The following is a 17636-nucleotide window of genomic DNA, read 5'->3' as shown; positions in this document are numbered from 1 at the left end:
GAAATAGAGAGACACGTTAACAGTAGTCATGGGGAACTTCAGTTAATGCAAACATCTACTTGAGCTCATTCTCTGCCATAAGCAGAACAACTAATAGCTATTTGATTTTAATTAATTATACTTTCATTCTACCAAAAGTGGAGGAACCAATAAGGGAAAATAAAATTTTTCTGGTTCTGACAGACAGGTACTGGTTGCTGGTGTGAAAATAACAAGGATACTGGGTGAGGGAAGCAAAGATTTTCTTGGTCTTTAGTCTGATAAGCACCCTAAACTTTAGGAAAGGAGATTTGGATTTCAAAAGGTTCAGAGGAAAAATAGGATCCTCAAAGATTGAAATGTTCCAAGTGAAGGTTGCTTAGGAGGGATGGAAAATCTTTAAGAATAAAATTCTGAATATACAAGGGGAAGCAATTCTAATAGGAAAAATGAGATTTGTCTGGAGACACATCCCTTTGGCCACTGTGTAGAGATGAATTGTAATGAAGGTGGAGAGGATACCCGTCTAGGGCCATTCCTAGAGTACAGATGAGATTCGATTTGGACCTGTCTCAGGATGGTGATTGTGTAAATGGAGGAAAGGAGATGTATTTGAGAGATAATGTAGAGGCAGAATCAACAAGACTTGATGACTTGTTGAATTATTGGGATTAAAGGAGATGAGTGAAAGTAATGAGTCAAGCATGTCTCCTAAGTGATGAACTTATGTGATAGAAAGAAGGAAATTAAGGCGAATAGATTCGGGGGGAGGCTATGTGCATCAGTATTATATGGAGCACTCAACCTGGAGTTAGGAAAGCCTGAGTTCAGATATTACTTCAAACTCTTACTGACCTTATTTAATCCCTTTCCGCTTCAGTTTCCTTATCTGTAAAATGAGAATAATAGTAGTACCGCCTCATAGGATGTTCTGAAAATCAAATGAGTTGAGTTAATATGTGTAAGTGCTTGGCATACCTTAAAATGCTATATAAATGCCAGCTACTATTGCCATTACTAATATTGTAACTAACTTAGATTTTAGAAATGTCAAGGAAATGGAAGCAAGTACATGCTTATGTAAAAAGATAGTGTCCAGAGCGAGTGCTAGTGTTCAACATGAAGAACTGTTGATGGAAGCTTAAGGGCAATCAAAAAAGGATAATTTTAAAAGCTACTTTGGAAAAAAATGAGAACCAGACAAAGGATAGGATTTTTGCTTTGAGGTATATTGAACAATGGTAACTGAAAATAGAAAGAAACCTGAGATGCTCAGTTCCTATTTTACTTCTGCTTTTTTTGTTAAGGAAATTGACCTTTAATATAAAAATGACTAAAAGGTAGTTGATAGTTTAAGAGGTTATATAAGCACAACTTAGTGCCCTTAATTCTGATTATATGGTTCAAAAAGCTTATTAAGAACTAAAAGGTCTGGCAATTTTCAGTGATATTTGAAAAATTGTGGAAAATGGGAGGTTTCCTCAGATTGGAGAAGGACAAATGTAGTCTCAGTTTTCTAAGAATGGAAGAGAAAGCATGAAAACTACCAGTGAGCCTGACTTTGATTCTTGGGAGAATTCTAGAGTGGCTAATTCAATAAATCTTTGATTATCATCTTTGAAGGAAACAATGATTACAAAGATCCATTATGTCTCTTGGCAGTCTCCACATGCCTTCTCCAACAGGGTCCCAGTCTTTCCTTCCTGTCTCCCAGAATGTTGAACTTTACTTCTGGAACTGTCTTTAAGGTCTGACAGGGTAACTTTCACTTTTATTTTTCCTGGAAATTTACCATCCTATCCTCATTTATCTCCTTAGTTTAACATAGTACCTATACATAGTAATCTTTTTTTCTTTTTTTCGGCAATAGCATGATTATACGATGATCAATTTTGATGGACATGGCTCTTTTCAACAATGAATTGATTCAGAGCACTTCCAGTGGTCTTGTGATGAAGAGAGCCATTTATACCCAGACAGAGGACTGTGGGAACTGAGTGTTGGATCACAACATAGTATTTTTACTCTTTTTGTTGTTTGCTTGCATTTTTTTCTTTCTCTTTTTTTCCCTTTTTGATCTGTTTTTTTTTTTTTTGTGTGTGTGTGTGTGTGTGGCATGATAAATGTGGAAATATACGTAGAAGAATTTCACATATTTAACATATATTGGATTACTTGCATTTAGAGAACAGGATGAAGGAAAGGGAGGGAAAAAATTTGGAACACAAGGTTTTGCATGTTGAAAATTATCTGCATTTTTTAAAATATTTCCTTTTTAAAAAATTAAAGCTTTTTATTCACAAAGCATATGCATGGGTAATTTTTCCAACATTAACCCCTGCCTAACCCCCTGATGCAGATTTTCCCCTTCTTCCCCCCATTCCCTCTCTCACCTAGCAGGCAGTCCAATACATGTCAAATATTGTGTATATGTTTTGAAAATAAAAAGCTTTAATAATAAAAATAAATAAAACTAAGTTTAAAAAAATTTGTACTCAAATGCAGATTTACTTAAAAGACTTTTTTTACATTATTTATACAAGGCAAGTTCTCATATGGAGGTCAGAAGAAGTGGTACAAGGACATTCAAGATCTTTCTGAATAACTTTAGTATCAATTATGACACATGGGAGATAACTGCTACAGAACTGTTCATCATGGTACATCCACATCAAAGAAGCTATTATGCTCTACAAGCAAAGCAGAATTACAGTAACACAAAAGAAATGAGACATGCAAATCTAGAGACATCTCCAAACTAAATATTCATGAGGATGATTGTGTGGTAGCAGTAGGGCTTTCCAAATCACAGTTAAACACACTATATCTTGACCCTAATAGTGGGATGTCATTGGTCCTGTTCAAGTACAAAGGGTGAATATACCCTTTATATTCTCTTTATACTTTAAAACTGGTCATGCCACAATTCCAATAGACTTAGGATGGAAAATGTCATCTGCATTCAGAGAGAGAACTAAGAGACTAAATGTGGATCAAAGCATAGTATTTTTTTTTAATTTCTTTGTTTCTTTTTTCATTTTTCTGTTTTTGTTTTCCCTAGTTACATGTAAAACACTTTTGTTGTTGTTGTACATATACATTCTTTTTATATATATTTTTTTATTTGAATCATGTTGGGAGAGAAAAATCAGAACAAAAGGGGGAAATCACAAGAAAAAAACCCCAAGAAAAATAAAAAGGAATATAGCATGTGTTGATTTACATTGAGTTCTCCATTGTTCTCTCTCTGGATATGGATGGTGTTTTCCATCCAAATTTTATTAGGATTGCCTTGGAGTACTGAATTGCTGAGAAGAACCAAGTCTCATAATTGATCACACATTGTTGCTGTTATTGTGTACGATATTTTCCTGGTTCTGCTTGTTTTACATAACATTAGTTCATGTAAATCTTTCCAGGCCTTCTATCTTAGAGCTTCTACAAACATTTTTCTATGTGTGGGTTCTTTTCCTTCCTTTATGATCTCTTTGGGACACAGACCCAGTAGTAGCATTGTTGAATCAAAGGGTCTGCTATCCCCCTCTTTTTATTTCCAGTGCTTAGCACATAGTGGATAGCACATAGAAGACATTTGAGTATGATTCTGCATGACAAATTCAAAAGGTTCTTGACAGACTTGAACATTAGGTTGACTCTAATAAGACCTAAGTCTAATAAGACTAATATTAGGGGTAAATATAAAGTCTTAAACTTGAATATGAAAAAAATCAACAAGTTTAGAGAACATTTGTTTTGAAAATGATCTGGAAACTTTAATGGATTGTAAGCTTAATAATACGTCTGAAGTGTTATGTAACAGCCAAAGGAGTTAATGTGTTCCCTAGCTGTATTGAGAGGTATAACTTCCAGGAATAGGAAGGTGATGCTCTCAATGTATTTTGATTCCATCAGTCAATCAGCTTTCATCTGGAGTATTGTGTTTAGTTCTGGGTGCTACAGTTTAAGGAAGACATTGATAAGCTGGCGAGTGTCCAGTGGAGGGCAACCAGGATGATGAAGGGCCTTAAGTCAGTGAATATGGAGAGCTAGCCAAAGGAAATAATCCTTTTCAATTCTTATACTTTTGGTCCTGATTTATAGATTCATTAATATAGGGAGCTCCTGAAAGGAAAATTACCTTTATTGATGAAGATCAGCAACTTACCTGTCAATTAGAGTGTTTGCCACACTGAAAGGTTTACCAAGAAATTGCTCATATTTACACAAATGGCATTATTAGAAGTAGGATTTGAACCTGGAGTCTTTTTTGGCTATGTAGTCTCTTTGCTATGCTGCCTGTCTAAATTCCTGGGTAACACTGGACAGCATTAGTTAATTTTAAAAAAATACATAATAGAAGATGGGAAAGACATGGGTAAGCAAGTGTGTATGGAAGAGTTCTAGGACTGTTTCTAAGTTCATTTTGAATTATCAGTCTGCAAAGCAGCTAGTAGAGCTAATGTGATCACAGGCTACATCAGAGTATCTAGCATAAGGAAGACTATAGTCTTTCTGGTCAAACTACATTTTGAATATGGTGTTTTGTTCCAGGGGCCACATCTTAAGAATGATACCAATTAGATGTTTAGTATTTAGAGGGGCCATGACACTATGCTGTTTAAAGGTCCAAGGCCATTTAACAGGAAGAAAAACTGACTATTGGGGCAATACTTGGTGTTCAAGTATTTTTAGTGTGCCATGTAGATGACGATTCAGTTTGTTCAGTTTTGCCCCCAGAAGCCTGGGGTAGCCACAATGGATTGAAGTTTGGGGAATGAAAATATAGTATCAGAGACAAACTTTATATCAATTAATTGGCACTATCTAAAATGGAATGGGCTGTTTCAAGATAATTATTAAGTTCCTCCTAATCGGAAGAGTTCAAACGAAGACTGAACTTTCATTAAGGAATGGGTTGGCCTAGAGAATAGTAACTTGGTGTTTCCATTAACTTTGTGAACAGGCACATGTTCAGACCACTTTGATATTGTATCTTTTACCTAGACCTGTACATATAATAGATCCTTAATGTTTGTTAAATTGATGGGAATTTATTTCACCAATGTTTTGTTTATTGTAGGATGAAACAGGTGCCTATTTAATAGACAGAGATCCCACCTATTTTGGGCCAGTCCTGAATTATTTGAGACATGGAAAATTGGTCATTAATAAGGACCTTGCTGAGGAGGGTAAGTTGAACACTTTCTGCTTTGTATTTCCATTACTGAAGTAAGGTCACAGTGCCTGGGGTCATTTTCATAATGTTTCTAAGACAAAAATGCTAATTAACACTGCTTTCTGGAAGGGAAGGTTCATTCAGACTAGGCCAGGCATGTATATCTCAGACTGCATTCTTCACTGTCTACTGGAATGAGTTGATAATGCCAGATTGAAATTTTTCTTGCAAGGGTTTAAAGTGTGGTACTGATAGTTTCTTAGCCTGAACTCATGGTGGGTAGGATGTTTCAGTTTGCTTTTTGATTTGAAGTTCATAACGTTAGTGGTAGAGATCATTTTATTCTTAAATATAAATAACAGTTAAGATGGAATCTGGGATCTTAGTGCTTTGAACAAGTGAATGACTTTTCAGATAATATAACAGCTCACATTCATACAGGTTTCCAAAGTACCTTTCTGAGTTAGTTCAATGTTTAGGACCATTTCAGTTCCTATTAAAAAGTAGTGGTTTTAAAAGCTTGTTTGGAAAGGGAGAGATCCTATGCCATTTCATGGATTTTTTTTGGATAAAAATAGACAACAAAGACTTCCTACTTTGCAAATCACTCTCACTTTTAATTAGATATTGTCTTTGACTTTTATTTCCCAACTGTTTTGAAAGAAATGCTCCTCAATGACAAAAGAAAATACATGTTCATGATAGCATGAATATTTTATACCACCACTAAAAAGAAATTATAAATCAAAACTATCTTTGTAAGTCTGATGTCTTAAATCTCATTTAAATGGACCATTATTTAACTTAGGAAAAATAGTGTCAGGTACATCTTAGGATGGTTCAAGTTTTTTCTCTTTGAATATCTCTTTGCTTTACATAGTGCTTTCCACATATTAGGCAATTAATGATTGAAGTTAAAATATTTGCCAATACATTTATATATTAGGTGTCATCTTATCTTCTTCCCATTTTTTTAAGCTCTCCTCCTCCCCCCCTTCTTGTTTTTTTTCTTTTTACCATATGATTCATACTTGGAACTGCTTCCTAGTAGTTAACATTTATCAAACTTTGTTGTTCATTTCTAATTATGCCTCTAAAAAGCTTGTTGGCACAACAAGCCTGTTAACATTTCCTTGTTCCACATATGTATTGTATTTTTTTTCTCTCTTTGAGTGATTATCTCTTTAGTAATAAATTCTAGTCTTGTATAAAATACTAATGTATATAAAACACTAATGTATAGTGTCTTTGTATTTTTCCTTCGGGTCTTTATTTTTCCAAACTTTAATTAACTAATGAATAGCAGTTGTCATCATCATTACTATTCTTGTAAATGTTTTATTACTTTGGTTCTATGACTTTTTTTGTATTTCCTTTACTTATGAAGATCACAGCCACTTTATACCTACTTATAACTACTTACTCTATGTCATTCTTGTCTGTATTTTCCCATAAATCATCCACAGAATTTTCCAGTGTAGTGGGGGTTTGATTTTTTTTTTTTGTGAGTTGTATAACAATAACAGCAAAATCTTATGTTTTCATACAGTGCCTTAAAATTACAATACAACATGGTTTAGTAGAAATTAGTGATCAGAAGACCTGACTCCCTAGTCTTTTTGTCAATGGGTATGTGACCCTGAATAAGTCAATTCACCTCTGTTCCTCATCTGTAAGATGGGGAAAATATTTGCATTGCTGTTGGGAATATCATCTTGTAAAATGTAAAGTGTTTTTCATTTACCTTGTACCTGTGAATTGTCTTGTTGATCTTTACAACAATCCTATGAAATAGAAAGTTAGACATTTACAGATGTAGAAACTGAGACTGAGAATCACAAAGTAATGGTAGCGTCAGGACTTGGCCAGGTCTTTTTTTAAGTCCAAGGATCTTTCCTATATAATGTATTTGTTACCTTAAACTAGTTAACAACAACCATAAGTGCTTTGGAAACTACATCCTTTATACATAGACCAAACTCAGTACCAACCTTTGCTGACCAGCTTCGTAATTCAGTCTCTGAGGTGATCACTTCAGAATCTGTGAGTGCAAATTAAATCTTCCTATTGAGATAGCCTTAAAAAGACAACTTGCAATACTGTTTATTTTATATTTATTCTTCCCAGCAGTGATACTTCCCAAGAGATATATTAGATTTCTTTGGGAGGGTAAACCTTTCCAGTTATAAAGTTTTGTGATATTTTTAGTAATAGTTCTTCAATTTGGGAAACTTTTGATGTTATAGTATCTCTTCTAAGTAAAGATCTCTTAAAGACATTTTGTGAAATGAATGTTTTCTAAACAAAAGACTTACTTTAGTTTAATGCGTTCATTTGGGAATTATAGTGGCTTTTTCTGGGTGTCCTATATGTGAACCAATTTAGGGCATATTATTAAATAAGTTAAATCTAGCTTTCCTTTTTTAAACTGAAAGATGGGTGGGAAAACTTCTTCCTTAAATAAATGATAAAAATTCCCACCAACAAAATACATAAGTCAAGTGAAAGCTGTAGTTGGGGCAACTGGATGGCACAGTGGATACAGCATTAGCCTTGGAATCAGGAGGACCTGAGTTCAAATCTGACCTCAGATACTTAACATTTCCTATCTGTGTGACCCTGGGCAAGTCAGTTAACCCCCATTGCCTGCAGAAACTAAATAACAAACAAAAGAGAAAACTGTAGTGAAAAAGTTTGAAAATTGTAAAATTTTCTATACAAAGTAGATCTACCACAACAGGATAAGCCCAAATCTGAAACATACTGATGTGTGATACTGGACAAATCACTTAACCTCTTAGTTCCCTGGATAGTCTTCTAGATTTGCTGCTCTATTTCTGTCTGTTGAGGGAGCTCCCTCTAGTAACAGTATCACAGGTTAAGACGCAAATCTTGAGACTGTTTCAGTATTATGAGGTAGGTGGTTTGAATCTCCTCATAGCAGCCCTCTGTGTTACTAGTATGTAGAACAGTGCCCTGCATATAATAGGTGCTTAACAACTGTCTTAACTGTTGTTGAATTGAGGATTATGCCATTTAGTGTTATTTATGTTGGCAGTAAGAAGCTTGAGAGTGATGAGGGTTCAAATTTCTTTCATGCTTTACAATTTAAATATCAAATTCTATTCAACAGCCCAAGAAAATAGGAAGGATAGGCTTTATTATTCTCATATTGATGAGGAAATTCTGGAAAAGGCATTTCTGAATATTTTCTCCATCTGGCCTTGAATCAGATGTTTAGATTGCCTGTTACTCAAACATCTGGGCATTCTAAAAAATGTATATTTAATTGTTTTGCTATTCTCTATGATGAAGTAGAAGAAACTCCTTTTCTTCTGCATCAAAGAGAATAGTCTATTTTGTGGAGTACTTTCAGACTTGTTTGAAGATTCCTTTAAGGTAGAGAGACTCCAAATAGAATAAAATTTGAGGGTTGGGAAGAGTTGTTTCCTCAAAGGAAAACTGATTCTTATTAAAAGAAATATCAACTGTGAATGTCCTCCAAGAGGCCTGTTCATTTTATTTTCTAGAAACAATTTATAAACTTTATACAGAGTTCCTAAAAAAAAAATTTTTTTTTTTAAATCTCACACTAGGGGTGCTGGAAGAAGCTGAATTTTATAACATCACTTCACTAATAAAACTTGTAAAGGACAAAATTAGAGAGCGAGACAGCAAAACATCACAGGTGAGACTGCTGACTAAATTAATCTGTCTTTGTGTTCCTGAGGTAAGAAGTCAATATGATTCACTCTTTTCTTCTCTCCAATGGTTTTGAGCATACCTACTTTAGGTCCTGCCCTCTCCAGTGAGGCTTTTGGATTGTGGTTGTACAAGTTTTAAAATGTTTCTTTTCTCTCTTCAGTCATTACAATCCCTGAAGAACCAGTTCACCAAACCCTTTGTGATATCATCATCACTCTTTCTTTGGGGAGAGCCTTCTAGTTCACATGTGGACACGTCACGTGATGGATGCTTGGCCAGGGAAATTTTCACTTTGCTTCACTTTTCTTCATTTAACTATTCCTCACAAAAAGAAGTGGTAAAACTGATAGGAAAAAAGAATGTCCTGCATATTTAGATGGATAGCAGAAAAATACTATGTCCTACAATTATTTTTCTTGTGCTCTGGGATTTATTTTAATGTCTGTTTTTATATACTTATATGCTATTTTATATTATATATTTATTTATTTATTTATTTGGGTTCTGTGTTAGGCACTGGAAAGAGGAGGAGCAGGAAAGGGAATAGTCATTTATTATTGACAGTGTTTTCTGTGTGCCAGGCATAATGCTGAGGGCTTTACAAATATTGTCTCATTTAATTCTCACAACAGTGCTGAGAGGTGGGGGTTATTATGATTTCTCTTTTACAGTAGAGATAAAAACAGAAGTTAAATGAGTTAGCCAGAGTCACACAGCCAGTATGAGTCTGAAGATGGATTTGAGTTTGAGTTTGAGGCCTAACCCCTGCATCACCCAGCTGCCTCTAAATTCCCCCAGCACTGGAAATACAAAGACAAATATGAAGCAGACTCGGCTTTCAAGAAGTTAACACTCTATGAGGAAAGATACTGTAAGTGCATAACAAATACCAGGTCATTTAGGAGAAAGGGTACTTATCAGTTGATCAGGAAAGGCTTTGTGTAGAAGGAAGTTATAGACTATTTGAAGGAAGTAAAAGGTTCTGTGACATAGATGAGGACAAAGCCTTCTTGGCATCGAGACAGGCAGTGCAGAGGCCCAGTGAGACACTGAGTAGCCTCAGTGGAGGAACAAACAGAAGGAAAGGGTAGTCATGTGTAAAGAGGATAGAAGGGAAGGTTGGACCAGGATGTTTATATTTAATCCTAGAGGTGGAAAGGAGCCATTAGAGGTTGGGTAAGGAAGTCAGACTTGTGCTGAAGGAAAATCACTTTGGCTGGAGACAAGGAAACCAATTAGGAAGCTGTTCAGATGAGAAGTGAAGATGAGCTATGTAAATAATGAGAGAGATGGAATCAAAAGATTTTTGGGGAGATGAAAATGACAAGATTTCCCAGACAGTCCTGAGGTTTTACTTTGCAGTTTTCAAATTGACAAGGGTGGTAAAAAATGGGAATTGTTAGCATTGAAAGGGTTATGGAAAGATAGCCATACTAATCCTTTTTTTTTTTTTTTTTGATGGAGCTATGAATTGGTCCAATTGTTCTTCAAAACAGTTGAGAATTATAAAAAGAAATGACTGAAAAAAGTATCTATACCTTTTGAGACAGAAATATAGGCAGTATTACCCAAGGAGGTGGGTGACATAATGGAAGGCCACTATTTACACCAGTATTTTTGATAGCAAAGAACTAGAAACAAAATAGAATCCCATTGACTGGGGAAGGGCTAAAGAAATTGTGGTACATGAATGTAATAGAATTTTATTGTCATGTAAGGAATGTCAAATGTGAATACAAACAATCATGGGAAGAACTTTATGAACTAACATCAAGATAAAGTAAAAAGAAATCACAAACATAGTGACTACAACAGTGTAAATGGAAAGAAAACCAAAACCTAATCAAAATTGAGTGCTGTCAAATTATAATAAACAAGTTTTGGTTTCAATAAGAGCTATGAGAAGGCATCTTTTCCATCTCCTCCTCTCTGCCTCACTTCTCCATCCCCACTCCTGCCTCCTACCTTGCTACTCCCTTCCCTGTCAGAATTAATTAGTTTTGCTCAACTCTTTCTTTCTCTTATTTTTTATTAGAAGAGATGACTCCCTTGGGGTAGAGGAAGGGATACGATGGATGGTACATAAAAGTGACATAAAAAATAGCAGTCATGAAGTAGTAGTAGCAAAAGAAGTAGCAGGATTTAATAACTAGTTGATTGGGTTTACGGAGTGGGGTAGAGTGAAGTATTGAGAATCATGTCAAGATTGTGAACCTGGAGGACTACAAGCATGGTGATGCCCTCAACACATTTTGAATCAGTGGTGAGTTAGGAGCTTCAATTTATAGTAGACACAGTTGACTCAATTGTGACTTTTTCAATAATTTAAAAAATTTTGATTCAAAATTCTCTCTTTTCATATCCTCCCCCATCCATTGAGAAGATAAGAAATATATCCATTATATGTATGAAATTATGCAAAACATTTCCACATTAACCTTGTTTGGAGGGGGAGGTGGAGAGACAGAAGAGAGAGGGATGTCGGGAGGGAAGTTAAAAAGTGAGACCCCATCTAGTCATCAATTCTCTTTCTGGAATGGACAGCATTTTTCATCATGAGTCTTTTGGAATTATTATGAATCATTGTATTGATCAGAATGGCTAAGCTGTCTTAACAGCAAGAAAGTTGTAGGTAGGGTTCAGTAAAATGTGAGTGGCAGTAGGCCACTGATTAACTGTAGGAATGAAATTAGGAAAGGAGAATAATTAAGTAAAGATAGGGATAATTCCTGAGAAGGTACTGGGTAGTAGGACTGGAAGTCACAGTAGGAATGTTTGGGGGAAGTATGGAGTATTCTAGGTTAGGATCAAGTAGAGGAATGACAACATTTTTGATTATGGAAATGGAACACTTCTGTTTGATGATGAAATGTAGGGTATGATCATTCCACTATGGCTGAGCTGGAGTGGAGGAATAGGCCATGGCATTAAAGGAAAGTGGAGAACTAGGGTCTTTGAAGAAGCATCAGCTTGAATATTGAAGTGTCTTAATCTAAGGGTAGGATTTGGGGAGGTGAGGAAGACAGTGACTTATGGGTGGTAGAAGACAGCTGCCATAGTTTGTGTGGTTACTTTTGTTAGGAATGCTCTTGGTGATCATAGCAGAGGCATGGTATACACGTTGACCCAAACTAGTAAAGATTCACTGACTGTTCATTAAGTGTGTTTTTATGGTAAGTTCTTTCCCTGCATTTTCTAATGCACTGAAACCATTAGACTTTGTTCCTGAGCCAGACAGTTTTACACTTGAAAACACAGCTGATCCCTTTCCATCCAGCCAGTTCCAGCTCTGCTATTAGCAAGGGCCTTAACACAGCAATGACTGCCAGCTATTTCCTTGAAGTCACCACTATTATGGTAAAGTTGGAATCTTTTTTTAAAAAAGGAAGTACCAAAACCTCTTTCATTGCTTCTCAAGTAGGCTCTGATTTTCCATTCATACTGCTGCTAGTATATCTATATATAATTATCAAACTACTCACTTAGATGAAAGCTTTTTTTAACCATTCTTGAAAATGTCATAGCCCATGAACTGTGTTTCTAAGGGACAATATATTGTTGTGATTTTAAAAGAACAAGAATGGTTCTTGTTTTCCTGTAATTTCGAAGTCAGACTCTCTTACTTCCCCCTCTAAAAGAGATAGGACAGTTTCTCACTTACATCTCCTGACAGTTCCTTTCATTTTACTTGATGCTTTGTTATATTTCTGTGGACATGAACTCATTTTTATGTTTTAGCCCTCCAAATGTGTCCATTTTCTCTATCTCTTCTTTTTATTTTTATATCCACTCTTTAGTTTATTTCTTATTTCTTATTCTGTGTGCTGCCTACCTTTCACTTTCATAGTATTTAAATATTTGTAGGAAAATCCAGCAATTAGAACTGGAAGGAATCTTTGGGATCCTCCAGCTTTTTCATTTGACAGAAGAGGAAACTCAAGTCTGCACAGGAGAAGCAATGTGCCTAAGGTTTCACAAGTCTGCATTGAAATCAGAACTAGAAACCAGATCTTTGGAATCTTAGTATAATACATTTTCTACCAAGTCTGAAGTTTACTCTACTTGAGAAAATTCAGTATAATCCAAAATCCCTGTAGATGAATGGGTGCTGCCACCTTATCTCTAATTTTTCTTCCCACACATTTTTGCAGCATTGTATCTTGTTTGCTTTGAAAGTCCCCATTCTTTCTCCTTTGAGAGCTTTTAATCTGTCAGAAAGCTTAGCTTTTGGAAAACGTACCCCCCACCCACCTCATGGGTACCTCAGTCATCTCTGGCTTCTGTCCTTTTTCTGCCTCTGTCATATTCAGCAAAACCGAGAACTCTTCTTGATTGTCCTTCCTTATGATGTTCTTTTTCTTTTCCCTTCCCTATGGATCTTATTTCATCCTGGAAGCAATAGGTCTTCCTCTCTGACCACCAGAATTTCCTTCACGGGATTCTGGAGAGCACCATAGTTAGTATGGAGGAAGGGAGGGGGAAGAATTCTTATTACAGGTTAGGAAGGGTGTAAAAAGATGGTGGTAGCTGTAGTATTGGCATTGTCAGTTAAAAAAAAAAAATTATTTCCCCAGGATAACATTCTGTTCATCTTATAACGCAGTTGCATTATGGATGATAAGACTTTTGTGGACTGATCTGGAAAACTTCATAGTATTGTTTCTATAAGATGTTTCCTGAGTTTCTGGATTAGAAATGAGCATTTCACATATCCATTGGTAAATTGGAAATCACCTATGAACTGTTTGGAAAAAAGATGCTCTAGAAATCTAACTCACTTGATATCATCATAAAAGCAATATCGGGATTAATTGTCAGTCGCAGAATCTTCTTCACTTTCCCTTTCCTTCAGAATGCTGTGCTTGTAAAAGTATTTGCTTATTTTTTAAGATATACATTCATATGAATATATATGAGGTAACGAGTATATAATTTTGTACTAGTTCCACTAGTTTTCATTTTTTATCTTTTTCCTGTTCTCCCACTTTTTTAAAGATAAATTCACTTTCAAAAGTAAACCATCTTCATTATTTCTAATTACTTGAGCTAAGCTCATCTAGGTTTTTTCTCCCCTTTTTCTTCCTCATTCACTTTCTTACACATTAAAAGAACTCATTTGTACTGTAATTAGATAGGACTTCAAAACAAGAATCAGTGAAAATGAGAAGCTAGACTGCAGGTACTTACACATAGCAACAACTATCGTGAGTCCCTCAATTTTAAGCAGCTGCCAGGTTGGGCTCCTTATTTGAGCAGCTGTGATACTTTGAAGCAGGTGATTTTAATTATTGGTCCATAAGGGTCCTTAATGGAATAAATATAGAAAGTCAATGAGCCCTTCTCACTAGATAGGGCTAGTTTTGTTCATTCCATTCTTTTACTATGATTTTCAATAGGAATCCACAGCATGGGGAAAGATTGGAGGACAGATTTCTTGGTTATGGCATTTTCCACTAATAAGAACCAGATTCTCCTGGCCTGGCTTCACAAAGAGGAATGCATTTCTATAGGAACTAGTAGTCATTATACTTTGAATTATGCTTTTACTTGGAGCGCATAGTTGTTAAGAAAAACTAATTCATAAAAAAAGGGTTTTTCATACTTTGTGCCTTTAAAAAAATAAAAGGCTATATTAGAACATAGGAAAGGATCAATGTGTCTGTAATTCCCTGAGATTTGACATTTTTAAAATGGTAAGAATAAAGTATATTGATTGCTAATATTACATTGGACGAATGAAGCATTTATTAAGCACCTACTATGTGAAGATTGCTTTGCTCAGCATTGTTCTCAAGAAATTCAAATGGAGGAGACGGCACATTTTGAACATTTTTATAAGTCTTAATAATTGAATTCTCTACTGCCATTCAAAGGGTTATTTTTCTGATACGTGAAACTATTGTGCTCCTCAATATAACCCAGTTAGCCCAGAGGATCACCTTGTAAGGATTCGCTCTAAGGTGTGAACCAATAAGCACTGTATCAATTCTATTGCGTTAACACCAGGATTCTGACATCACCCTTGAGTTTTCACCTTGTTTCAAGTTGAGTTGACACTAGGATTCCAACATGGAACTGAAATAAACTTGAGTGCATATGTGATAATTTCCAACTGCAGGAGCCCTGTGAATTTTGAGATCATTTGTCTTTTTATTTTGAAATGACTGGGAAGAAATATTTTGAAAAGAAAAATAAAAAGAGTAGAAAGAAATGCCACCATCACTAATATTTCTTCTGTCTTGTGAATACATTCCTTTTACTCTTTAACTTCAGCTTTGTATTTTACCAGGGTAACAAGATACCAAGGTAATCTGAATTTAAATATTTATTGCCTGACCTTTGTTGTTTGCAGATTCCTGGTGAAAGAAATGATGCGTATTGATGATTGTGGGATATGCATGTTTTTTGAATACATGACATTTTTCTTTGATAGGTGCCAGTAAAGCATGTCTACAGAGTGCTTCAGTGTCAAGAGGAAGAACTCACTCAAATGGTTTCAACCATGTCTGATGGCTGGAAGTTTGAGCAGGTAAAGAGGAATGTTGGGGAGATTGGAGGTTGTTTTTTCTTTTTATTAATGCAACATAATTGGAATGGTTTCAGTGATCTTTAATACTGTTTTGTACTATAAACTTTTAAAAACTCCAATTATAGAGGTATTATGTTTTAATGGTTAGTGGCTCAAAGGAGTGGTAATGGAATATTCCACCTCTGCCAACCTCATTACTACTTTAATGATTCCTGGAATTAAGGTATATCTTAAGGTTCAAGTGCTTTGAGCCAGCAAATAGAGCATTAAAACAAAACAAAACACTTATTGCCTTTCTCAATTGAATCAGCCAAAGAAATCAGAAATGGGAGGGAAATGCTGCCTTTCAATTTAGAGCACTCTCATCCTCTTTTGTTGGTGTAGAATCTTTGTAAATTCCTTTCTTAATGTGCTAATTTCAAAGCATTTGTGTTCACCCTGCTTCTCCATAATCTACTCCATTCCTAGTAATGCCTTTTTAATGGGAATGGCTTCTTCCCTAGTTGATCTCTCTTCTCCTCTCCCCTCCCCCCCCCCTTCTTTTTTCTGCCTCTCCTCTTTCCCTTACTTTTCCTTCTACCTTTCCTTCAAAGGGAACAGTCTGCTGATTTTTGGTTAACTCAGCTGTGGGAGTAGGGGGAATGGTTTTTTCCTTTGGTTTTCTTTCATTCTTTTATATCATTGGTATAAGACAAAAATGGTCCTTCTTTGTCTTTACTTTCTTGTCACTTGTCACTAAATATTTTGCTGTCTTCTTTATTACTGAAATTAATTTGCCAAATAAGTCACCATGTACTATTTCTTCCCCTTTTATTTGTTTTGCTAAAAAGAATTTCTATAAATTGTTTATTATATTCCAGCTCTATAGTCTCTTTTTTCCTTTCCTTCTTTCCCTTTAGTTTGTTTCCATGCATCAGACTGTAACTTGTCATTATTTCCCTTATCGTTTGTATAATTTTTAGTAATTTTTCTTTACCTTTATGCTACTTGTTGCTTTTGACATTGCAATTTTTTTATGATTCTGTAATTTCTCTTTCCATTTTTTATATAGAGAAACCAAGATGCTCAATTTTAAGTGTTTTTCCCTTCTGAGAGTTATTAGTTGTATAGGCGTAAAATCATAACCTTGATTTCCACCTCTCAATGGCCCCATCTTTCACTTAAACTCTATCTATTTATTGAATGCCAATAATAAAGAAGACACTGAAGTAGGCACCCATAGTAGTGAGGATGGAATTATCTTCCCCAGGGAGGTTACAGTATGGTGGGAAGTGGTGTATTTGGGATATTTATGAAGACTATCCTGTTGATAATTTCTTTTACATACTCTTTTTAGTCTTGTAGTAATTTGATCCTGTATTATTACAATTCCTGCAGGCTATGTTTTCTTGCTTTCATTACTAGCCCAGGAAGAAAGAAGAAAGTTGTTGGTTTCCCACAGCATCTTTCCTAGTTAAGGGATTACTTACCCCCAAGTCATTTGAAATAATTGATCATATTTGTTGAGTGCTCTGATTTACCATTAAAATCAAACTTGTGAAGTGGGGCAAAGACAAATAGAACTTAATTTTTTTATTATCTTCCCATGTACTTATGTACAAAGAGTTTGCACACACTGAAATACAATTGGAATACTGGTGCTGGGAAATTTTGCATGTTCAAGACCATGGAACAGGATGTGGGTCACAGAGGTTGACAACACCTTTTGTGACACAGGGGACATTGAATGCTGTAGCGTCACCAAGATTTCTGTTTGTGTTTTGCTCTGATTGGTTGTTGCAGCTTGTCAGTATAGGTCCTGCCTTTGGCTATGGCCGGCACCACCAGTCAGAGTTTCTGCTGATAGTGTCTCGGGAAGTGAGAGGGGAAGAGACACGTTTCCAGAAATGCTGCAGTGAGGTGTGTCCCACCATTCCACCCCCTATCAAACTCATCTTGCCACAACCTGCATGAATGAATGCCTTGCATTGAAAAATAACTTTTTTTTTTTTTTTTTTTTTTGCTGCTTCCAGGTCACATAGCTTCCTTCTTAGGTGCATAGCTGGTTCTGTTGTGATTGGCTTCTTATCACTTTCCTTTAGTCCATGGCATTTAACTATTCCCTACAAATGGTTATCTTATAAAGAAAAAGAAAAGCCCTTATAGAGAATGAAAGTCTTAAGAATCTAAGTTCTTCATGTTATTTAAAACCTAATTGTGTTTCTTTTCAGACTATGACTTTATTTTGAACCATGTTGAAAACTGTCT

At 35.5% G+C, this 17636-nt stretch overlaps 1 protein-coding gene across 2 annotated transcripts in view; it reads left to right on the top strand.

Annotated features, from left to right (window-relative positions):
* The window catches only part of KCTD5 (potassium channel tetramerization domain containing 5), a 100925-nt gene that overhangs the window by 57120 nt on the left and 26169 nt on the right, over positions 1-17636 (top strand). The window contains exons 2-5 of one of the 2 annotated variants that reach the window (XM_031945669.1): positions 5060-5168; positions 8752-8843; positions 15294-15389; positions 17172-17288. In XM_031945669.1, the coding sequence (XP_031801529.1) occupies positions 5060-5168; positions 8752-8843; positions 15294-15389; positions 17172-17288 (414 nt within the window). The remainder of the gene's footprint in view (positions 1-5059; positions 5169-8751; positions 8844-15293; positions 15390-17171; positions 17289-17636) is intronic. The other variant, XM_012543191.3, reaches the window with a different exon arrangement.

Source organism: Sarcophilus harrisii, chromosome 1 (assembly GCF_902635505.1).
Source record: "Sarcophilus harrisii chromosome 1, mSarHar1.11, whole genome shotgun sequence".
NCBI classification, from domain to species: domain Eukaryota; kingdom Metazoa; phylum Chordata; class Mammalia; order Dasyuromorphia; family Dasyuridae; genus Sarcophilus; species Sarcophilus harrisii.
This window is presented reverse-complemented; position numbering and strand designations above follow the sequence as displayed.